Consider the following 25,184-nt stretch of genomic DNA (forward strand, 5'->3'; position numbering starts at 1 on the left):
GCTGCGTTACAGACGGACACATTCATTTTTGATAGGCACGGGGAGATTAAGTGATTTGCCCAGAATCACAGGATGTCGAGGGTCCCTGCCGAGACTTGAACCCGGTTCCCCAGCTTTGAGGTCGATCGCTCTAATCGTTAGCCTAAGTAGGACCCTAACAAAGGTCTTCCTGCAAGCCTAACTGTACATAGCGTACGCATCTCTACTAATAAATGTCTTCACATCTATGCAATTGCAACTACCTTCCCCGTGGGAAAAACCCTATATTACTGAATTTTCAAAGTATTCTGTACCTATTCCCACCCTAGAAAAGGAATAGCACCTGCTCTTGACAAGACTATCCAACCATTTCCATGTTGTGAATGGGCCAGAAAAAGGTTTGTGGCTACCAGAAAAATCTTGAGTTTGTGGGTGTTCTGTAACTTCCAGGCCATCTCCACCATGGAACGTCTACATCGTTCATCTTTAGTAGGATTTACCCATGCATAATGTTTCACCATAATGGGATAATTCTATGCTTGGGTTAATTTCATGTGGAAATGTATCTTTTTTTTTAAAAACAATTCTCATAAATTAAGCTGTTTACATATTTAGGTTCAACTTGCATATGCAAACGGCATGGAGGCTGGGCACTAAACACTGAAAATTAACATTTCATATTAATCATTGTAATCAATCATTTAACTGTACCAGATTGACAAAGAAACGTAATGCTGTATGTAACATTTAAGAGTCCTACTATTTAAAACTAACTCGAAGGAAAACTCTTCTTCATTATTAAACTATTAACCTTATAAACGAGATGATCACGTAAAATGAAAATGAAGCAAATCTACAAGAAGTCAAATATGTTTATTTGAATAAATCAAAAATGTTATTCAGAAATTATTTTATAATCAAGTCATTTAAGTGCACATTCTTGAAAACCTTAAGACTTTAAAAGAAAATAGACTGAGAACCACATATGTTTAGCTTCAAATAGACACATTACAGTCATATTGATAATAAAAAATACTGTATAAAATATATATTTAGAAAGACATTTTCTACAACAGCATTGAAAAAACTGGAAAAACTGTTCCAAAACATTTTTGCTCAGCTTCAAAGTGATGAGTGTTCTGCCCATCACGAAAATTTATTTAAAGAGTTCATCTGTCGTATAGTTAAAAAACCCATAAATAAGTCATTCTTTATTCTGTAAAAGTAAGAACGTCCACACCTTGCATTATTTACATACTGCCAAAGTTCAAACAAGAAACAAAGCAAGGCACGTTGATCCCTTTAGTTCATTTTAAGTGCATTTAAATGATCCAGCGCAGCTAGGTTCGGTTGAGTCAGAAAGCACAGCTAGGTAGCTATTCCAAAGGACAGTTTAAAAGCCAGCTCTACTGCAACTTCTGTGACAGAGTCATGAAAACATACATAAAATTCCTGAGGTTGCGGTCGCAGGAAAAGTCTCCTGTAAAGAAATAGCAAAGGAAAAACATGTAATATCAAATTTTGAAATATAAAACTGTGCGCAGCATAACAGGTCAATTAAAGAAATACTGAAAACCATCTGTAATTAATAAGGACAATATTGTTATTATGTGCCAAGTGACTGTGATTTATATAAAAAAAAAACATTAACCAATTTATACCGGAAGGCCAGTGTATCAAGATGCTACAACACATTTTTAATTTACCTGTGGAGGTCACCTTTAAAAATAAATTATGCGGTGAAACCACCGTTCTACTCGCTTGGATTTCTTGTGTTCTGGTTTCAAAACCCTGCATCAAAGGTTGACGAAAGATCACAAACAAATATGCCTAAGAAGCGTCTTGAAATGAAAATTGCCAAAACATATTTAAGTAATAATTTGTGCTTTATGTGAAAAAGAAGAAACTATTGAGAAAAAAAAACATTTTGACTAAAATATATTTTAAAAAAAGTGATAATGAACACATTTTATTTATGGCACTAATTAAGAAAATGCATTTTATATTGGAATATTTTTTGTAATGAATGATTATGTTATCATGGTTTATGTTTGTTTTAAAGGTTAAAGTGTAACATATAGCATTAAAGGTTTAGGGTAAGGATCTACATTTGCTGGCCACTCACTTGCATCCTTGTTATTTGCTGACGGTACATTTCTCATTTCCAAGACCCCAATAGGATTACATAAACTTTTTGATCAATTTTTGGTATCATGTGGGAACTTTGGATTGGAAGTGAATGTTGCCAAGACCAAATTTATGGCATTCAATCCGCATAAGTCATTTACAGGCAAGGCCAAATTGGGCAACACCCTTTTAGAACAAGTAAAGCTATTTGATTATTTTGGAGTTAGTTTACAACACACTAATCTGGGGTCTGCAAATCTTAGAGTCAGTTGTCACTCCAACACATAAGCTCAGCCCTAGTGAAAAAACTGAAGTCATCTAAATTCAGGTCAGTCACTCCAGCTATTGAGATCTTCCGGGCAAAAGGTATTGGAGCCGCGCTGTATGGCACAGAGATTTAGGGATTCAACAATGTAGGGGTTATCGAAAAAACAGAGAGTATTTTTATGAGACCTCGGAATGCGCCACTAATTCCCATTCGCTTGGACCTTGGTCTCAAAAAATAGTGCACGTGGTAGCATTTAGACAGTTAGCCTATTAGATCAGAGTTTGGTCTAATAACTCACTGCTTCCCCTAAGGCAAACTTTTTCTGAAGTGCTTGCACTTGGTACTAAATGGAGTATACCTTGGTTCAAATATGGTAAACCATGGTTATTCAGATTGGGCTTGAGTGACATTTTGTCTAACCCTGGCCGTATGCAATGAAATACGTTGAAGTACCTCAAAATGAAATACTGGCTTTATATTAATGGACTCTGGTTGAATCACATTACAGTTAGGGAGATAACAGGGAGGTTCCTAGATTTTAAAGACCAAATGCACTGTGAGGAATTACTGAACTGAATTGAACCCCCTCAAGCAAAGTCTTTTTATCAGAAATTCACATATGGTATAGTGGCAATTAATGGTTTTTGCAGTAGATGGAATGGTCGCAATATTTCCCCAAAATGTCCATTGTGTGATGCTAGCTGTGAAACAGAAGAACACCAATTTTTTTTTGTCCTAAATACACTGCTATTAGGAGAACTTGGCTTATCCCGATTTGTCGTATCCTTTCCATGAGACACTTGAAGACTACCTTGAGAATCCTAAGGGACCATACAGAATGGCTAATTTTTGCACAAGACATTTTTAATTTCCCGTGGAGGTCACATTTTTAAAAAATTGAAACGGTGAAACCACTGTTCTACTCGCTTGGATTTCTTGTGTTCTTGTTTCAAAACCTTGCATCAAAGGTTGGCCATTGATCACAAACTTATATGCCTAAGAAGCATCTTGAAACCAAAATTGCCAAATCATGTTTAAGTAATAGTTCTGGCTTTATGTGAAAAAGAATAAAACTATTGCGGAAAAAAAACATTTAAAATAAAATATGATAAAGAAAAGTAATAATGAACACAGTTTATTTTTAGGACTAATTAAGAAAATGCATTATACATTGGAATTCTTATTTTGTAATTAATGATTAAGTTATTATGGTTTATGTTCATTTTGAACGTGTAGCATTAAAAGTTTAGGGTAAGGATCAGTTTTGGGTTGAGCGCAAGAGTTACGTTTAAATGAAGCATTAATGCTTTGATTTGAATCATGGTTGGACTTAGTGGTAAGGCTCTGGTTGGGGCCAGAGTTATGGTTCTGGTCATGGGAGGGTTATGGCTAGTTTGTGAATCAAACTAGGATTCGAATTAGGGTGAGGTGTGAGAATCTCTTCATCCAAGTATCCATTATAAAAGATTCTTTATAAATGTCAATACAAGGTATTTTTCTTTAATTCTTATGATTCTTCATTATCACAGAGATCGAATAGTTTTACACACATGTGCACATATATGGATTAGGGAGTCAAGATGTTTATTATGAGCGTGCAAAACTAATGTGAGCTGATTGGCATGTTTAGGCATATCTCTGCTGGACAGCAGATTCACACGGATCCTATTTTTCATTTCTGTTACAGTGGTATTTTAGCAGCTTTTAAAGAATGTGATTTTGTTCTTATAATGAAACCATTACATATTTGTCACTCAGCTGCTTAAAGTAGGCCTGGATATTATTTGAGATTTATCCAGATAACTCGGGTTCCATAATGATGATGGAGTGGGATGAAGGAGGAGTTCAACAGAGCCTCCAATAGGAGTTGAAGGCTGCAGCGATGTGGGGGCAGCATAGCTGCCAAGGTTTTAGATTGCTACGTGTGACCTTTTCATAATTTCAGTGTAATTATGAGTCACATTCAACGACTATGAGTGACACTTTCTTGCAAGCAAAATCAAGCAATGAAGGCCAGGGAAACATTTAAATATCAGAAATTACACCCACGCGCTCCTCTAAAACTAAATTAAATGAGTGACACAACTTTGCAGAAAGACTAGTAACTGCTGAGTTTGGTGTACCCTTGATCTCTGCCTGACTCTGAGCACTGCAGGTATTAGGTCTCTGCCCCATATGCAGAAGGCCTCAAACTACCCCGCAGTTATTGCGCTGCCTTATGGCGGTAGGCCTTACTGTCTGTATATTATAGACTGCAGGTTCTTTCTGTGTGTGGCTGTGGACACCACAGGGTCTGCAGCTGTGTTAGGCTGTTTGCGTGCAGGAGGCTTGCGTCTGTGTGCAAGGTGTTGCTGGGTGCAATGTGTGTGTGCAGGAGGCTTGCATCAGTGTGCACAGTGTAGCTGTGCACGATGCTGTATGCATGCAGGAGGCTTGCGTCTGGGTGCATGGTGTAGCTGTGTGCAGCAAGCCTTCTTAGATAGCATGTCTCAGGCCTCATCTCTCAGTCTCGGCCTACATGCGGCTGGATATCTGTGTGTAGCAAGCTTCAGTCTGCGTACAGTACGCCCAAGTCTTAAACGCTGTGAGCAGCACGCATCAGATTTGGCATCAAACCCCATTGCTCAGACTCTGCATGCACAAGACCCTTGTCTGGCTGTTAGCACCAGATTTTGTCTTTCACTGCTCAGCAGGCCTCGAACTATCTAGTGCAGCAGGCCTCATGGTGTCTAAGTTTAGAATCTTGAGGTTGTCTCCAAGTTACACGTATATTTATCTTTGCCGCTTTCTATAGCATAGTCACAAGACCCTATGGGTTTCAGAGTGTCTTATAAAACCCTAAATACACACTTACTTGAAATTAATATGCAGCTGTATTTCCATACAAGCGACGCGGGCAGAAGAGCACCTACCTCGCTGCCAATAAATACATGCTATTCCGTCCAGCTATTCAGTATTTCCTGAATTAAAATGCCTGTAAATACTCACGGAACGCATTTTGTTCCAACTTAATTTAGGAAAGCACTTCTCTCTTAAGATCATATATTCAGCAGTGAGGGGAACAAACCCGAGACCTGCAGTGGACACTCTACTGTGACAACAACTAAAGTCAGTGGTGGCTGGCAGCCAGGCAGGCTGCCTGGCCAAAGTACTTACTTGTCTTGTTCTGTAGTCTCAAAGTCCTCTGAGCGCGAGTTTGGTCCCGGTGCGGGAGGCGGTGGCAGTTCCTCGTCTGATTCCTTCTGGCATATTCAATAGATGCAGAGCGGCTAATTGGTGTAATCACGATTACTAGGAAGTAATCTGGCCATTACCCCCTTACACCTTCCTTTCCACATACCTTACTCCATCCTCAATAGACAAGGCAGCAAGACTCGCCATAGTGAGGAATAACGCAGCACGCTAAGTAATCTAGCCAATCAGCCTCACGGTCCAAACATGATGTTGGAACATCGCTAGGGAAGGCGAGGCGCCTGTTGCACTCAGTTGTCCAAAAGACCTTTCAGTCCTATTCCATCGATGCTTACACAGATTGATAACAACTCGGGATGATTCAGGAAGATTCCGGAAGCACGTGTCTCGGCCTCTGAAGGTTCCCACACGCATGATGTGCCTAAGACACTCAAATAGATGTGTTTGTTCTGTTTCCTGTATTTGTAAGGCCACTGGGAGACCTCTGCAGACTGCAGGAGGCAGACAGGTATTTCGATGAGGTGCTTGTTTGTTATCAGGGTGTTTGCCTTCAGGACGAGGACGGGACAGCAGTCAGAGTACTCCAGTCGACTCCACTTGAGTCCCCTGCCGCTCGAGAATCCGACCTCACTTCCTTCCAGGACGTGAGGTCACGCGCCAGCCAGGACGCAACCACTGCTGAGGGCAGGCCCCACCTCGGGTCTCGGTATAATTGGGCAGTGACTCTGACAGACAACTGCGCACCGCGGGTGGGAATTTCAATGCAGCCAGGCTGGCAGAGCTAAAATGTAACATTGTAGCACTCAGCTGCTGCAGACAAGATCATTAACTATTTACTGAGCCTGCCGGGGATCAGCAGAGCGGGCGCACAGAGGTGTCACAGGCGCCGGCACGCGCGCAAGCAGCCTGGCGTAGCCAGTTTCAGCACTGGCACAGAGTGTTGAGACAGTGGCATTAAAATGCGTGACAATGCATTTCAGTGCGGTGATGCGGAACACCACACTGAAATGCGTTAGAGTCACACCTGATGTGTGATACTTGGCAGGCCTGGGGCAGGGGGGGTCTCTGAATGTGCCCAGATGGAGTGGGTTCCCCAGTATGGTGGAAAGGCTTTCTTTGCATAAGCCAGCAGTTCTTAAACTGGTGTTCGCAAAGCCTACTCAGGGGGTCTGCAACAATTCGAAAAATAAATCATATAAGCAGATTACTAAAATGTATACCCATATAAAAAAAAAAATCTAAAATGCTCTATGCAAAGGAATTAGAAACTGGAGGCAAAAAAGGTGAAGCTGGTATCCTTATTTTGATTAATTGGAGCAGCACAAGTACAGCAAACAGAATCTAGTATGGATAATTAATGTCCTGAACTGAATCACTAGTATGCGCGGACAAAAGGAGAGCAGGCATTAAGAGCAAAAAAAAAGTAATGTGCTAGAGTCTATTTCATCTTTTAGAAACAAAACAAAACTAAATTTGGAAATGCTACAACCTTCCCATTAACATTTTTGCAAAATGCTTTATGAACTACATAACAAAATAAATCATCGTAATTTGTGTATTAATTTGCTATATAATTTTGTTCTATATTTTGTGTATTGTTTTGAGGTTCAAATCGAAGGGATTGCTTAGGCGGGGCTCCCTGGCTTCAATTAATGATGCAGTGGTGATCCACAAAAAACAAAAGGTTGAGGACCAATGGCATCGGCTGTTATGTAGCTTTCAGAGAACAGTGCTTACCTTCGCAGATTGTTTGGCATTGAGCGTATCATTATCATTCAAAACACAACAACCAGACAGTTAGAAAAAAATTAACCCTCCACCTGAAACAAAGTAAATGATTACATGATCTCCCAAAGATCTCCCTTATCTGTACCAGCTAAATATGTCAGAGATGAAACCTGGAACATTTCTATAGAGGGGACAAGTGGGTAATAAAGAGGAACTTAAGCCATGTCCCCTTCTTCATGCGACCGCAGTGGAACAATTCCAAGGCTTGGATCATGTTTCCTTCCTATTCAAATGTATTAATATCTGGTCTGCCATATGCTGCTGTAATCTCAGAAGACTAATCAGCAAGTAATAGTAACAGTAAGTCTCCCTAGCAACATTGCTGTGACCACTTGGACAAGATGATGAAAGGAGTGGAATGGAAATAGGAATAATAGCTTTCAAGTTAAGCAAAATGGGTCTGAACATACTTTGTTGTAAAATAATTCACCTTTGACAAGTTCTCATCAATACAGGCATTCAGACACTTCACCATTAGACAAGTTCTCGGCAGTTATCAGACACCTTTGACCACAGATCTTTGGTCATGCCAGCATTCTTGTTCTAGCCGACATGATTTCAGTTTTTGCAGGATTCATTTTCATCTGGTTTAAACACATCCAGTTGTTGATTGCCGCAATAAAGGCCTTTACGGATAATCGGGGAGTAGTTCAATAATCAATAATATATATTCAGAGTGCTTAAAAAATCTTATTCCCAAAAATAAAATATCAGCAAGGAAATAAGTATTTGTTAAATACATACAACACTGAACCCTGTGGGGCTACACAGTTGGGCTTTTGGACACAATCAAGAGCTAAACACCCTAGCAGGCAGTCAAACAGCCTTGCAACCAGAATGGATCTTTATTACATTCCAAGATCATAGACGATAAAGGTGAATCTACTTCCATGATGTGGTCTGGTGGTAAAGCAGCTTTCAGTACATCTAGGAAGTAATTCCCAAGGATAACCAGTTGAAATTGGGTAAGTACTTTGGGCCTGATTACAATGGCGGAAGGCCCACCACCGCCAGCCATGCGGTGGCAGGCCCTCCGCCATTGGACAGCAATTTTACCCTGCCATATTACGATGGAGTTCCGATTACCTGGCGGAGCGGTCAGCACGTGTAAAATGGTGGCAGTGCCTAGCAGGCACCCTCCGCCATATTACGATGCCGGCCGCAGCCAGCCTTTCCGTGGCTGTTAAACCGCCATTTAAAGCTGGCGGAGAGTGCATTCGGGGGCCCATTATGGGCCCCCCTTGTGTTGGGGGAGGTGGTGGTCCACTGGAAGAGTACCCATGGTACCCCCCTACATTTCCCTGCACTCAGTGGCAGGCACTGCGTGGTGCCTGCCACGTAGTGCAGGGAAATGCACTACATGCATTTTTCACATTGCGGTGGGTGCTGCAGCCACCAGCACCCGCTGCAATGATAAAGATGCAAGATGTGACCGCCACGGTAGCGGTCGCATCGTGATTCTACTGGCGGGAGCGCCGCCATACAGGCGGGCGATCCCAAGCACCACCATGATGGCGGGCGTACTCAAGTCCGCCCTCCATCGTAATGCCCCCCTAAGTCACCAAAATGCTTCTACATCATGGATAGTTCTGACTTTCATAACAATATGCTAAGATTTTGGAGCACAATCAGATAACTAAAGTCCACAGCTAAGCTCAGATTGGTCAATTCATCAGTCCCCGGAAGTCTACACAACAAAAGACAATACAGTGTCTGTACCACAGAGATTGGCAAAGTTTGTTTCCTAAACTCTCTACATCCCTGAATTTTTACTCCCCAGCATTTTCCCACTATTGATGCAAAGAACTATGCCTTTGTCAATCTTCCTTTTTGCAAAAAAGTAAAGTCTTCTGTAACCAAATCTATTAAATGGGGTTGCAATTATACTTCCAACATATCTCTGTAAAGAGGACTAGATGTAGAACATGATCTAGCATAATATCTTTAATATTTATTTTTAACAGACAATCTTATGTCAATCAGCATGCAATTAAAAAGGGTTGGCCCTATAGCCAAGTGTTGTTGCATACAGAGCCCTCCACAGGTGCTCTTTGCACTTTACTGCTGTCAAATGTCCCCTTATTTTCTGGAATTCCTACTGTTTATTTTTAAGCCATGATGTTAAGTTCCAAAGGGTTTCAACAATAGACCCAGGGAACGCGCAGGTGTCCATTAAAATTCTAGAAGTTTATCTCAAGAACAATGCCTCTTCAGCATTACCACCTCAATTTCTAAATCCCTTCCAGAGCCCAGCCAAGCTTACCATTAGTATGCTGCCACAGAAGATGAACATTGGCTCCATTCAGATAGGCCTTGGTTTGTAGGTCACTTCCTGTGTGAGCAGGTGCTTTGTCCTATGGGTATATGACCTTTCTGGCTAGTTGCATCGACAGCTCCATGATCACGGGGAAGAGTCTGCTGAAGTGCCAATAGAGGGGTTCTGGGATATCTCATAAAAATGCAAAATTCCTAAGCAGAACTTCAGTTGAGATTGTGGAAAACCATCTGAGTGGGGCTGGGGCTGAGGGCATCTAATGAAGATGAGACCCCCTCATACTGGCTTGGTAAGCTTTGACATACAAATGGATTTTTCTGGTACTAAAACCACAGACCAAATCGTGCTGTGATGATTTCCTGTACTTAGAAAGTAGTAGTACAGTTGTGTTCTTCATTTCCTCTATGCTTGAGGATGTTGCATGTATCAATCGACCAATAGTCATTTAACATATGTTTCTCGGGCTTCCACAAGGCATGATCATTACTAACTCCCAGCATGTCAGGAATACTTTAAAACATAGATATGTGCAATGTAACCTAGTGTCCAAGTAGTGTGCATGCATCAATCCACCATGCTATACAGATATGGTGGAGCTCCCATTCCAGTCTTTCCCCTTGAAATTACCTTTTTAAGTGGCCTCTCCCCACATTATGATTACCTGTTCCCACTTCCAAGTTCTTGGTGATGAGTAGTTCCTATCCAGGACTTGAGGTTAGAATGTACCTCCAAATGAGAGTCTAGAAAAGGAGCTGGCATCGAGCAAACAACCACTATCGCAAACGATGCTACCAGTTAACTTTTCCTGGTTGGGTCCAAGCTTCTTCCAGAGGCAGCAAGAGTCCTCCATACACAAATCATGATCAGGACTGGAACAGTCTTCTCACTGTCAAGACAAGGGCAATTTTACCCACTTCTTCATAAGTGCTGTCTTTTGGCAAAGCAAGCTGGACAAGGGTTGGGAACTGTTCGTCTTTTCCCTGGCATGTACTGGTGGGACATCTTTTGATGCCAAAGCTCTGAAGGGAATTAGATGTGGGCACCAGGCTAACACACTTTGAGGGTTATTGAGACCACCTGACTTTTGAATGATTCAAACCTTTAAATTAGCTTGAAGACATCTCCCAAAATTAGTTAAATCTCGAAACAGCCAATAGACAAAAACTTAAAGATTCTCAAGAGATGCCACTTACAAATCACATGAATCTTCTAGCCCACTTTCTCCTTCTTCTGAGGCGTAGTAAAAAGTACCTTGGGAAGCAGAAGGTCCCACTGGGTCTTCATTTCCAGTGTAAAACAAAACACCACTGAAAGTGTGGTGATATTTTTTCTTATTCTGTTAAGGACAGGGCTATTGCTTTGCATGCCTTTGGCTCCTAACGGAACAACAGACACTAGCAATGCAGCAATTAGATGGGTAGGAACATTAATGAATCATCTCCAAACATGTATCTAGAGGAACTCGCACCTGCCTTAGCAGGAACAAGAGCCATGCATGCCTGTTCAGCTAGGCTTACAAACCCATTTTGCATCCGTCCAACACACAGACAATCCATCCAGCATGTATTAGCAAAGGATACAGAGACAGTCATGCTACTAGAATTAAATCCCTAAACAGAATTTTAGGTTATCAAACATGCTTTGTACATTGAAAGTAATTTTCATCTAACACCGTGTCCTTGGCAGCAATGTGACTATGGAACCCAACTGCCACATATGCTAGCGGTCATTTAGGATCTGATATAACAAGCAATTATGCTGTTGTAAACCCTATGATAAAAAAAAATGCAGGGTTTTCAACTGCAAACTGACTTTTTGGTATGTATTATATCCATTTTGCAAATTAGGAAAAAATTTAAGATTCGCAAAATGGGTTTACCAGACCCATACCAGATTAGAAAGGGACATGAAAGGAGCATTCCCTCCCAACTGTGATTCAGTAAGGTGCGTGTCAGTGATCTGTGGCTGCAATTATGGCCTCATACCATTGAGCAGTTACTGCCTACTCAAGGTAGATGGTAATTTATTTGCAAAGGGGAAGTTGTTTCCATTGGACAACTTCCCCTTTGGAAATCGTGTTGGGTAACTTAATGGGGAGAAGGCCTTAGTCCAGAGGAACACAGGTTGCTTTAAAAAAAAAAAAAAAGTTACTCTTTCGGGAATACTGGTCTACTGTTCCTTGCAACAAAGAGAGATACATCTATGGCACTGCAATCCTATTTTGTGTTAGAAAAACAGGCTCATGGGTGGCAATACAAAGCAGAAGCAATTTTATATATTCTACCTTTTTTAAAATCCACTTCCCACCTCTAAGCATAGCATGCTCCCAGAGCAAGCAAGGTATCTATGTGCAACATTATAGTGAATTTATATCCTGATGCAGCTCAGTGCATTGACCACCCTAACAAGGATGCTTCAGCAAGTCAATCTATAGGAAGTGTCTAAGCTTCAGAGTTAAGAGGAAGAGGAAAAGTGGATATTGAGCACAAAGGTTTTCAAAGGAAGCTTTACTGGCTTTTCCAGGGCATTAACCAATGTTGAAGTAATGTATTGTGGAAGTCACAGTCTCGGCCATGCTTTAACCTCTTCAGTGCCCATGACGAGATAGTCTCGTCATGGAGCACGGTTGCGCTGTGCCCATGACGAGACTATCTCGTCATGAACCCCGCCCGCTAATGTAACGCCCGGCACAGGGCGGGGAAAGGGCGGGGCACTGAAGGGGTTAAGTTTTGAAAAGCAGTCCAATTGAACACCCAGTTTGGTACAGAATTTACAGCATTTTACTACTGTGCTTAAAGGTCTGGCTTAAGTCGTTCTTCTTTTCTGGCAGCAAGATCAGGAAGTGTTTTGTAGGCAGGATAATGTAGAAGTTTACATACCAGAAATTTAAAAGCCCATCTAGCACAGAGAGTCTAAAAGATGTCATTGGAATTGCTGAGATTTCAAGAGGTTTTGTTGAGTAACTTAAGTGACAGCATGAGAGATACCCACACAATCAAGATTGAAATCTTGAGTGTAAAATAATTTCCAAACAGCCCAAAAGAACAAGCAGCTCAGAAGAATATTTATTAGGCTTGCACTTTAATAAGCTAGTGAAAGTAGAAACTCCCTGAAAAGTGAATGCTTTTCCTACCTTCAGGTTAGACATTGGATTCTCCATCCAGATTTGAAGAAGGGGCCTTCAGATCCCTCACTAACTTCGAGAAATGGATTAAAGGTTTCTAGAGCAGCAAACATGCAATCTCAGGTATAAATAAACAGCTAATGGTCGACCTTCAAGACCCAAGCTCATTAGAGATGGGAAGATGAACGGGGAAAAACATTCACTGACAAAGAATGGGACAAGACATGAAAGCACCTGGGACTCCAACAGGTCCTGCCAGATTTGTAAGACACAATATAAATGTATTCATTACTTGTACAGGACTCTATAGAGACTAGTAGAGTGGGACAAAAAGAGGGATGGATAGTGCCACTGGGGCTGTGGGGCACCAGGTACATTGATGCATTTGTTGAAGCACTGTCCCAAACTAATGCATTACAGGGAGGCAGCACTATCAGAACTGGGCGTAGCCTTTGAATCACTATAAAGTGTAACCCAATAACTATGCTGTTGGGCATCGCACAACCGGGGCAGAAATCTTACAGATCCCTACAGGGAAAAGGATTCACCCTAGCCTTGATGATAGCTACACAAGTCATATTGACTAAGTGGAGCACAGTTCAGACACCTAGAGTTGACAACTAGCTTTCCTGGGGTGGAACATACTGGCTATGGAAAATATAATCTCCCAGTTAGAACAAACGCACATTTCATACGACACAGTTTGGACACTTTCCATAATCATACGCTCTAAGAACTATCACAATTTAAGGCACTTTAGATACCTCAGAGGATTTCATATGAAACTAGCTCACTAATCATTTTGTCTGCAAATACGTTATATGAGTGACAGTGACCTAGATCTAGGGTATCAAACAGGGGATGTCTAGTGCCAACTTCCATGCAAGAGTACTGAGAGGTCATTAATATCAACGCCAAAAAAAAGAACTGAAAAGGAGGCTTGCAGAGAAGGAATACCTGCCGAGCAAGGGATCTTGGGAGGGTGTTCTACTAAAAGGTTATATATTTTTACTGGAAATCAGCTTTGCAACACTCCTAACCGCCTGCTGGTTGTAGGCGAAAGTTTGTGTATCAGAAAAGTAATACAATGTTTTAATACTAATAAGCTAGTGAAATGTAATCATTAAGATGAAATTGCATGAACGCAAAGGACACTGTTCATGAAAGTAGCAGAAAAAAATGAGCCCCCAGCTGCTAGCAAAATTTAAGGTATGAAAATCATGGTTTTCCTAGCAGGTTATGCTTATTAGTCTGACAATGTGCTTATTAGTCTGCCTATGTGACTGATAACGAGACTATAGTAGATAGCGGCTGATAGTGATCTGAGCTCACTTTTTGCTTCCATATCACCTGCAACAACACATTGTTTGTTGTCATAGCTGCATGCACCAACTACAGAGAATATTTACATAAACTGCAAACAATTTACCAATTTCCAAGCAACTTAAGCAGTTCACAATTTGGCAGAACCTGAGAGTCATCTCTTGCTCAATAGTTGAACACTCTTTTACTTCACAAAACCAAATACAAAAAGCCACTATGCTACTTACCTGTGTCAATGCCTCAATCTGTCATCTGTAGAACTAGGCAATTTCTTGCTATATAATTTATACTAACAGATCTATGAAATTACTGAAAATCAATTTACAATACAGTATGTGCTTTCTCTTACCCTACAACCCAATAAGTCACAGTAGGTGGAGACTTCTTTTGATCCGTCCAATTTTCAGGGTAGCACTCAAATAAAACACCATGTTCTTTTATGAGACCAAGACTGGAACTAGTCTTCTTGGTTTCTGAATGAGATTTGAAATTTGGAATCTTCTTGGTCTGCAAACATAGAGAGATATATCAGATCTTTACAGAGATCTGAAATTTACACAGTTACGCTCCTCATACTATAAGAAAACTACTTACAAAATATAGATACATGCACTCTTCCCCTAGCCTGGGATGAACAGGTCTTTGCACCACCACACAGATCATTTTTCCCAGCACTGAACAGGCTAAGCAGACTGCGTGCATGCATGGCACAGCACCACTCAAGCCCTGACCTCCACACCTCGCCTTTGCTTTCTGAATCCTAGTCCCACTCTCACGGAGATCATATGCAGGAGCCTATTTTGTTCAGCCCTCAAACTCTGTGGTCCCTCTATATTCTGCATTTGGAAGATTTCTTCTTGGGGTCTGGTTTGACACTGATCTCATGCATGTAATTAAGACAAAAACTGGGCCAGCTGGTTTCAAACATTTTGTAAGAGCCCACAAGAGAGGATACAGAGTGGAGAAATGAATCTTCACTCTTCAGCCACTGCTTACTTGAAAAAGTAATTTACTTTTTAGAATGGTTCACAGACCATATCTTCAGTGATTGGGGGTGTCATTCATTGTTAGAGATGAAGATTTTCACCTATGTGCATTAGTCTATATTGAGAAGTGGCAAGCAGAAGATTTTCCCCTTTCAATGGTTGCCCCTTCATAATGCAGACTAATGCATAAAGATGCATTAGTCGGCATTATGAAGGGGCAGCCATTGAAAGGCAAAAAAAGGTCAGCCTCCATTCATCAACATGACACACTGCACACTTGCATTTCAAGGGATTGGGAGCGGTTGTTTGCTGTGCAGGTCAAGATGCCGGAGGCAATCCCATGTCCCAACAGCAGCTGTAGGTATGATGCTCAGCACAGGCGCAATATCTGAGTTACTCAGATGCTACTGAAGTGCAGGGAGTGCCACCTATACTGTACTTACATCATGTGTTTAGGCCTCTAGCTGACAGGGGCTGGAATTAGAGCGTGGGTAGGTTTGACTGTTTCTGCTCCGATTGATACCTGGTGTCAGCCATAGCGGTCGCTTACTCTGTGGGTTGTGTAGTCGCCTCAGTCCTGGTGCGGTTTTGTACTGTGGACAACCTGGCACATGAGCGAGGTCCCCTCACAGCGACTCTTCAACCACAGAATCCCTGAGCTCATTCTTTTGGCAAAGGTGAGACCGCTACTGTGGCTCACAGGGATTCAGTGCATTCCAACCTTACAAGTGCGTCTGAATTGATGTACTGCTTGCATTGCTGCAGAAGGCTATCGGGTGACCTGGCCACGTGCGACCCTAGCTTAGTGGAGCTTCTGTTTCGGGAATACAATTTCTGGACTGGCAGTTAAAAGTGAAGTTTTGCTGTTTAAAAGATGATTTCTACTTGTTCTGGCTTATTTTCCTGCCAATCTCTTCTCTTCAAAGTCCACAATAAATCTTTATATGCAAGCACTATTTAAAAGACAACGGCTTAACTGTTCACTTAAAACTCAAAGCCTCATGGGTATGCAAGATCTGTATTCTCATTGTTGGTTGGCATCTCCAAGTCTTCATGTCTTTTGTGCAAGATCAGCAGCTGTAAAATTATCACAGCAGTTTATTTATTTTCCGTCCTGACCATTGACATTTATTTGATGCCTCAAGTCCAATTTTATTGTTAGATAATATGCCACTGAGACAAAACAAACATTAGCAGTTAACAACACATTATTAAAAACATGCTATATATGACAAAAAAAACTCCATCAATTTTGCAGAAAAATAGTCAAGAGAAAGTATCTAAAACCTATAAGATCCAGCAGCAGTAATCAAGTGCAAAATATAATTTTTGTAGATGTAAGAATGAAACTACATTTTGTAGCGCTGGTCTCAATATTTTTACTGACCGCTTATTTACCTAAACATTAGCCATATAAGGAATCTGTATTCCATATGGGAGTGTAACACTGTATTCGGGGAACCTACTAGGAGATAATCAATAAGTAATTTTATCACACTTGTAACCTTTTATGGGATGACATACGTAAACAACTTTGCTGGTCCTGCCGCAGGGTGACATACCCGAAAAATACCTTTCCAATCCCAATATCGCTATGATCATTGTTAAACCAAGGATTGAATAATTTCTGTTATAATATCTAAAAATCAGCAAGTTCAAAACATAGCAGCAGATTATCACATCTAATCATTTGGTCCACCAATTCATTTACTTTACCGATGTGCAATACTCAAAATATTGGAATTAACAAACTCTTCCTTGCCCTTACAAAATATGTGCAAAATAGAATCATGTTGCTGTGTTACAACATTACCTTTACAAGACGGACACACTGATTTATCTTTTTCGCACTTATTAATGCCCAGCCTAAAATTAACAAATGCCAGCACTTGCCCCAGTCTAGATTTTCAAAGCCCACCTATGTAACTGGACAACGTTCAATATTGTCAGAGAGAACTGAACAAAGTGGCATTTCCAGTTGAGCTGGGTGTAATCCACTGTGAGAGTGCCCAACAGTGATTAGTTTCAATTAGTATATCCAACCTTGCCAGATCACCAGGGATATCTTCCTGCAGATTCATCAGGCACTCTGATGGGTTCTGTCAGTATTCGGTTTTTCATTTATTTTATTAGCTTCCTTTGAACACATTTCTTTTTGTGTTATCCATATCCTTAGGCATTGCATACTCGAAACACAGCCCCAATGTATTTGGCTGAGGATGGCTTTCCGCTAGGACTGCTCTTTGTACTTTTCCCCCTACAAGAGGTATCTGCATCACCCTTTTTTAGTAGATAAGTTGGAGGAGTGCAAACTATTTTAATGTCGTCCTTACTCTTCTGTACCACATTTTGCTCCGTGGATTGATGCACAATAATATTTTTCTCAGATGCTACTTTAGTTTGGGAAGGAAAAATTACTTAGTTGGATTCACGGTTTGATTGGAAACGTTTGGGCTTTGTTGTCTTTAGATACTTTATATCACTTACTACTTAATTCTTCCTTTGATGTAGACATTGGTATCGAATAATCCCTGATTGATGCTTTCCTGGCTGCTATTTTACAATTCAAGTTTTGAGGACGTCCACTCCCCAACTGCTCATATGACATTAAATCAGCAGCTCAACTGACTCAGGGACCATTATGACCGCTGCTGCAGCTCCAGATAGGATGGCCATCTACTCAGGGACTGTTACCAGAGACTAATTTAGCCTCATTATCGATTAATAGATTTTCTTTTAAACAAACCATTGTAGCGGAATTGAGGATAACATTGGTAACTTGTAGCTTTCTTCTTCCCTCAGGTCAGACAGACTGAACTTTTTTTGCACATTTTCTCTGAGATTCCTCTTAGTTCGAACTTTTTCTTTCTTTAACTCCTTACTTTTTAAGATCCTTAATTTTAAAGACCTCAGGGATTTTAATAGGATTGTCCCACTTCATTATCCTCAGACCCTCCATGCGAACTCATTTGCATCCTTGATCATAACCATATTGTTATCTATTAAGAGGACTAATCCATCGTTGGAGGGAAAAGCCGTATTGTTTCTACTATCTTGCAGCTTCCTTTTACCCATCTGTCCTCAATTATGTAAGGGTAGGTATTCCCTTCCTCAAGGAATCCACAGGATTCTAATGCTATAGATACTAAGGATAATCGACCAAGGTGCTCCTTTGTTCTTCGTCAATGCAAGGCATAAATATGCAGGACTTCACCTGCCGGAGTGAGCCACAAGTCACACTAAGGTTGGCAGCCATCTGCAGCCCTCCGACCGCACATGTGGACTTAACTGCTTCTCACACCACCATGCACTTTGTCAGGAATCTCCCTATGACCATGACTCTACACCCCACCCACAGGGATCACCTGGAACCTTTGTTGCAGCCTGACCCCCTCCCAAGGGATGCAGGAACTAGGCGGTCCTCACTTCGGCTCGTACCACTCTCAGCTCTCAATGGAGTCAGGACCAAGGGAACACCCAGTAGGCAGAGTAGCTGTACGGGCATGGCACGAGAAGCCTAGCTGCTTCCTGAGTCTCTTCCACAGTTTACTGCAGTTGCCTCCAGTCTCCAGGTACTGCCTATTTCCTGGCTCCTGATTACCACTTGGTGAGTTTTTGAAAATGTAACAGCCTGCACACTGTACTGCAGACGATTGAGAGCCTGCCCAGCCCGGCATGACCCTGGGACAACACACTACAGGATGGGACAACTGACCAAACTGGCATAAACCAAGCTGCTAGCATGCTAAAGGACACAACACCGACCTGCAACCACCCAAACACTGAGACTGAGCAACTGAGCAGCTGAACACTGCGCAGCTCCTCCTCCCAGTTCTACCTCTCAACTCTCACTTTTACGTGCAGGCATGATTAATACAGAGTTTGGATTTTTTCTTATGAAGCAAAGCATGCAAATATGAAGGCTTGGAGTGGTGTAATAATGGATGCAGGTGCACAAGTGAATCTTGAAGGTTGAACAGGTCAATCGCCATGCTCAGGGATGTCGTTGCAATGGCAAGAGTCTTATTTAAAACACAAGGGGTCAATGACTCCTCATTGATAATTCTATGTGTGCTATATGAAATTTGCTCCCAAGTCTGTATGAGTAAAAAACAGAGTTGCTATCTACAAAAATAGGCAGCGGTATGTATCATACACTACTATCAAGGAGTAGTTGCATGAAAGTAGTTCTGTGTATCTCAATTTTAATTCCTGTTCATTAACTTCTCTGTGAGGATGAAATCATTTTATCTAGTATCCCTTTCCACTTTGGGGATTTTGCCTTAATTCTTTTGTTTTCCCCTCTATCCCATTTTGGTTATCTAGGTTGAGCCTAGCATTGCAGCGCATTCGCTGCTCGCTTTGCGAGGCATGCAGTATTGAGTATGGCATGGAAGCTCTGTGAAAGCTCCGCCCACTCTACGCCCATCTTTTTAATTGGCTTAGGTCTTAAATGCTGCCTTCTGATTGGTTTTAGGCCTGTTGGTCCCTCCTCATGACAGCCATGTTGTCCTTTGTGTCCTTCCATGGCTACTGGCCCCTTTACTTTAAACACTATTTTATTCCCGTGGCTCCCCCCCCCCACAGTCCGTGATTTCTTGGCACCCCACACCACCGTCCCCCCACACTCCCATTCGTGCCTTCTTGCCTGCCCGCAACCTATTTCCAATGCAATAGGTCTCGCGTAAATGCGAGTCCTATTGCATTGCAAAGGCTTGTTTCTTGTACCTTTCTGTGCACTTCCATATTTACTCCCTGTGTAATGCCACCATTTTTAATTATGTATCCAAGACTAAAGGAATGTAATTTTAGATTACATGATCCTGCTGGTATGCATATTTCAATTGTGGATGCTTATAAGTCCCTTAATTACCCTGGTAAAAGAGCTTTTGAAAGAAACCATGACATTGATGGAAAACATTCCATTGAAATAAAGTGTCCTTTCAAAATAACATGCCTTCATGAGATGGCTTCATATATCTATATGTTTGTTCCCTGTGCTACTGATGGAGTATTAATGAACATTCCTTTAGTGGTGATAATGTGCACATTTCTAAATGGATAGTTAATAGGAAAGATCATTAACAACTATGTTTTTACCACGTTGTCTTTTCATGCATCATGTTGTGGGGTGTGTGTGTGTGTGTGGGGGGTGTGTGTATGGGGTGGGGTGTGTATATACACGCTGGGGGTGCTTGTGTCAGCGTTTGCGCCCAAGCACTAATAAATTACCAAACTCTGGATCCGTAGTACAGGAACGGCAGACTAGGCAGTGTGCAAAAGATCCAGACACACACACCTTTGCAAAAAAGAATCAGAGAACTCTGGGTAGTTCCCAAGTTTAGGTGGAGAGCTGCACCTGTATAGAGCACCCCACAACACCAGCGACACAGTGAATCTGGTCACCTCAAATGTCTGGTTTTCTAGCAAACTTTTTGAGCATAGGATTAGCACAGTGTAATCCACGGGGAGCTAGAAAGGGACAAAGTCTTTTGCCATTTCTACAGCAAAGTCTTTATGCCTAGGATTAGCACAGTGCCATCCACGGTGAGCTGTAAAATAATAAAAGCCTTTTACTATTCCAGGCACAGATTTACAGCTTTGGATTAGTAAAATGCCAATACCATCCCATGCTTAAAAGCTTTGCTAGAAAAACAGACAATTGAGGTGAGCAGATTCAGACTGTCGCTGGTGTGTAGGGTGCTCTATTTAGGAGATGTTCTCTACCTAAACTTGGGAACTACCCAAAGTTCTCTGCTTCCTTTTTGCATAATTTATGCGGCACTCCAAGCCTGAAAGGGTATTGGTTTGATATATATACATATATATCATGTTACTGAAACAAAGAGGTTAAAATAACGTTATAGTGAGGTGAAATGTTTAGGAACAATATAACGTTTTAAACTCTAAAACCCATGGAAATTTGTCAGTTATAGTTACAGTTACCTCAACTAACCAAGTCGCGTCCCACGGTAACTATACCTCACGCCCCTGCATGCACAGTTTTCTCTTCAATAATTTGATTGCAAATGTTGCAGTGACATTATCCATGATGTCATAGAAGATGTCATGAGTGATGTAATATGTGGGTTAATTAGCAATGCATGGGAAGGGCGCGGGGTATAATTACCTTAGGACACAAGTTATAGTTACTTGAGATAACTAACTATAACTGGTGAATATCTGTGGTTTTTAGAGTTTAAAACGTTACGTTGTTACTGAACATTTCACCTAACTATAACGTTACTTTAACCTTTGTTTTTTGTCAGTGGATTTCTAGTTTTTTTTAACAAAATATTTTATTACCACATGTAAAGCCAACCCTCCGCCATGCACGGGCTTCGGTGATGCGCAGTGGGGGTTATCCGTATGGCCCGGTCTGTGGCTAACCCAATCTTTTCCCTACCCTACACCCTATATATAAAGCAGATGTCATCTTTCTAAAAAAATTAGCAAACAATTTAATCAAATGTAAATTTCAATAATACACACAATACAATGTCTATTATTGATTACCTAAAAATATTTAGTTTTATTAAACCATATAAACGTCTGTGACCATTTCTTTTTAGATAGTTTTTATTATTACATTTTTGGGGTGAAAAAGTTTATGTAAAAATAAGTAGTCAGACTTATATTATTTTTCCTTACGAAAAAAAAAAACCAATATCTCTTACTTCTACTTTGTACCATTTTACACCCCCAAAAATGCACTCATTAAAACAACCACATAAAGGCCTTATAGTTTATGGGGTGCACGGTATCACATATATTATAACCATACAAGCAGCCCCTAGGTGGCACTGCAATCCCAGCTGTAGAGCAAAAGTTCCAGCCTGGGAAATGGTTTTGAAAAATATGGTAAGTTATCCTGTGGTCACGGTTTCAATGACCAAGGAGAATTGCAGTTTTTATTTTCTTTGCTGGAAGGCTGCAGTACTTATTACAGCCCCCCACAACATAAAAAAAAATGATGATGTCGAACCCTGTGTAGGGACATTACCAAAACCAAAATATATGGAAATAGCCCTCCCAGGGCATAATGGAGCGCTCCATGAAGCAGCAGTGAACTTTTTTCATCTTGTTTCTAGGTGTCCCGGTCCCAACCGGAACACTCACCGTTTTTTTGTTTTATAAGGGGCTGCGGAGAGAGGGGGGAGCACCTGGGCCCCCGCTGCCCCTCCGGCTCCCTGTACATGCAGGAGCCGGCATTATAATAAAAAAAAAATTATAATGCGTTCCCTGCTGACCACCCGCGGTTAGGGTGACCAACTGGCATTGGTGCAAATTCAGGATGGTAAGTGTAAAAATTCAGGACAAAGGGTTAAAATTCAGGACACAAATTCAGGTCAAAACTTCAGGACAATAGGTAAGTTTTACACATCAGAGGAGGCCGCGCAATAGTATATAAGTAAGCCCAGCCATATCCAAACATATTCAACCATTTGCAAACCTATCCATCATGTATCCTTCCACCTATCATTTCACTCATCCATCTCTTCATCCATCCTTTCACTCATCCATCCATTATCCATCCATCCTTTCACCCTATCCATCTGTACACTCATCCATCCACTCTTCCACCCATCCATTCCCTCATCCACCCAGCCTTTACCCTTTCACCCATCCATCCACCCTTTCACTTACTCATCCATCCACCCAGTCACTCATCCTTCCACCCATCCACCCTTGGTCATCCATCCATCCTACCTTTCTCTCTCCATCAACCCTTCACTTAGCCATCCTTCCTTCCATCCGCCCACCCATCCATCTACTCATCCACTCATGAATCCATCCATTGACCCGATCACTAATCCATCCTTTCTCTCATCCATCTATCCTTTCACTCCTTCACTCATCTATTCATCCTTTTGTCCATCTACCCTCCCTTTCACTCACTCATCCATCCTTACATCCACCCGTTTACTCATCCGTCCATCCATTCACCCTAGCACTTATCAAGTCATCAATCCATCCAGCCATCATTTCACTCATCCATCCACCCACTCACTCATCATCCACCTTTTTACTCATCCATCCACCCTTTTACCCATCCAGCTACCCTTCCACCCATACATCCAGCTATTTACCTTTTCTCTCATCCATCCTTCCACTCACTCATCAATCCATCCATCCTCTCATTATGCATCTATTCAATCGTTCATTCATCCATTCACCCTTTCACTAATTCATCCAGCCATTCACCCATCCCTTCACTTACTCACTCGCCCCCCTTTTCATATTAATTTTGAGCTGAGCCCATTTGAGAAGAGGCCCATCAAGAACTTCACCCTCGCTGCAGGAGCTATTCCAGGGCTGGGACAGAAGCCACCCATGATGGAGACAGGATCCACCACAGGGGGGGGGGGGGGGGGGGGGGGGACAGGAGCCATCACAGGTGGGGGGGGACAGGAGCCACCACATGGGGGGACAGGAGCCATCACTGGGGGGGGGGGGACAGGATCCACCAGGGTGGGCATGCAGTATTCTAGTATCCTCTTGGACTCTTCCGGGGGGGGTAGGGGGGGTAGGGCTCCTCACCCCCTCCTGGACAAGACAACGAGAAGACAGACTCTCTTTCGAAAAGGTTAGTTTTGCCATCCCCCACTGTGATGTACAGTACTTAAAGGAGATACTCCAATAGAACTGATTTAACTGATTGTCCTCCATACTTTGTTAATCAGTGTGGGTGCGATTGTGCCATTTCTTTATTTTATTACATTATAGACTGCATGTTTGAAGAACCAAGGTTTGCTTACAATTTAGTGACAGTAATTAAGCTCTGTGAAGAGAACCACGTGCTGCCTGGTGTAATCAGGGCCGGTTCTAGGGTGTTTGGGGCACTGGGCAGAAAGGGAATGTGTGAGGCCCCTCTAAATTGCAGAGACATGAGGCATTCAGGGCTGTTTGCATCTGAATAGATGCCCCTGTTCCTGAATCGTCAGCCCCTCCCTCTCAGTCCCCTTCAAGCACCTCTTAACAGCTCATCAAGGGCGGATGGTGTGAGGGTTGCCATCCCGCTGTGCCTCTCCAATGCTGCTGGGTATCTGAGCTTTGGTACTGCATAGGAGTCTGTTACACCCGACCTCAACAGCATCGGACTCAAGCAGGGAGATGGGTGGAAGCTGTGCCGGCTTTAGGGTGGTGCGACCGGTGCCCGGTTAAAATTACAGACAAATGGCGTCCGTTAAAGAATCCTTCACGGACAACGGACAGACGGACGAAATTACGGACTGTCCGTGAAATTTACGGACGGTTGGTCACCCTACCGGTACGCCGCAACTCTCAATCAGTAAAGACAATGGCATCGAAAAGGTCAATTATAGCTAGCAATGTATCTAGAAAGTAAAGATGAATTTGGGTACCCTTTACCCAGATGCTCCAATTTGAATTTACTGATATATTCCGTTAAGCTACTTTTAGTCAGATCTGCCTGAGGTAGCAAGCAACTGCGACGGTGCAACTTTAAAGGTATTTTCATTAAGAAATCAGAGCTCGATCTCGGCCTGATGCACAATAAAGGTTGGCAGCTGCACAATGTTTGGATTGTTTCTTTGCAGTTCAAGCAGTGGTCAAGGCCCTTCCACAACACAGAGGTATATTTTTGCAAAACGTTGCAATCCATCAGCCTCATAAATTATATTGAGGCAGCATTTGAAAAAAGATGGCCTGTGAAAGGTAGCAAATGCTGGAATGGAGGCCTGCATGAGACAACAGGCCTCCATTCAGTGCACTACTGTTTGTATTAAAACTCCGAACAGCAGAACAGGACAGTAAGTTGGCATTCTCAACAAATACAAATTACTCCATTGCACTTTTTACCTCTTTGGACAAGGCCTCCTGGAAAACGGATCGAATTGAAAGGCAGCAACGATGGAAGTTCTTAATTAGCTGAGGGTGAATGGTACCGCTAAGTTGTGCCACTTCTCTGTGCGTGGGGCAAATGAAGATTCCTTGCATGGTTTCCAGAGTAATATAGTGGAAAAGTGTGTTTTCTGGACCAGAGGTAAGCCTTTAGAGCAAAAAATAAAATTGAAATGTTAAAATACTTTTTTACAGAACATTTTGATATCACACACACACACACACTGACCCTCCCACCCAATAATATCCACTATGCAT

General features: G+C 41.9%; 1 protein-coding gene across 1 annotated transcript in view; it reads right to left on the reverse strand.

Annotated features, from left to right (window-relative positions):
* Positions 1-833: 833 nt before the first annotated feature.
* Positions 834-25,184, reverse strand: part of INTU (inturned planar cell polarity protein) — a 319,704-nt gene continuing 295,353 nt past the window's right edge. The window contains exons 14-16 of the mRNA XM_085641533.1: positions 24,885-25,074; positions 14,426-14,583; positions 834-1,459 (exon numbers count right to left, since the gene is read on the reverse strand). Of these exons, the coding sequence (XP_085497659.1) occupies positions 1,348-1,459; positions 14,426-14,583; positions 24,885-25,074 (460 nt within the window). The 3' untranslated portion in view covers positions 834-1,347. The remainder of the gene's footprint in view (positions 1,460-14,425; positions 14,584-24,884; positions 25,075-25,184) is intronic.

Source organism: Triturus cristatus, chromosome 2_2 (genome assembly GCF_964204655.1).
Source record: "Triturus cristatus chromosome 2_2, aTriCri1.1, whole genome shotgun sequence".
NCBI classification, from domain to species: domain Eukaryota; kingdom Metazoa; phylum Chordata; class Amphibia; order Caudata; family Salamandridae; genus Triturus; species Triturus cristatus.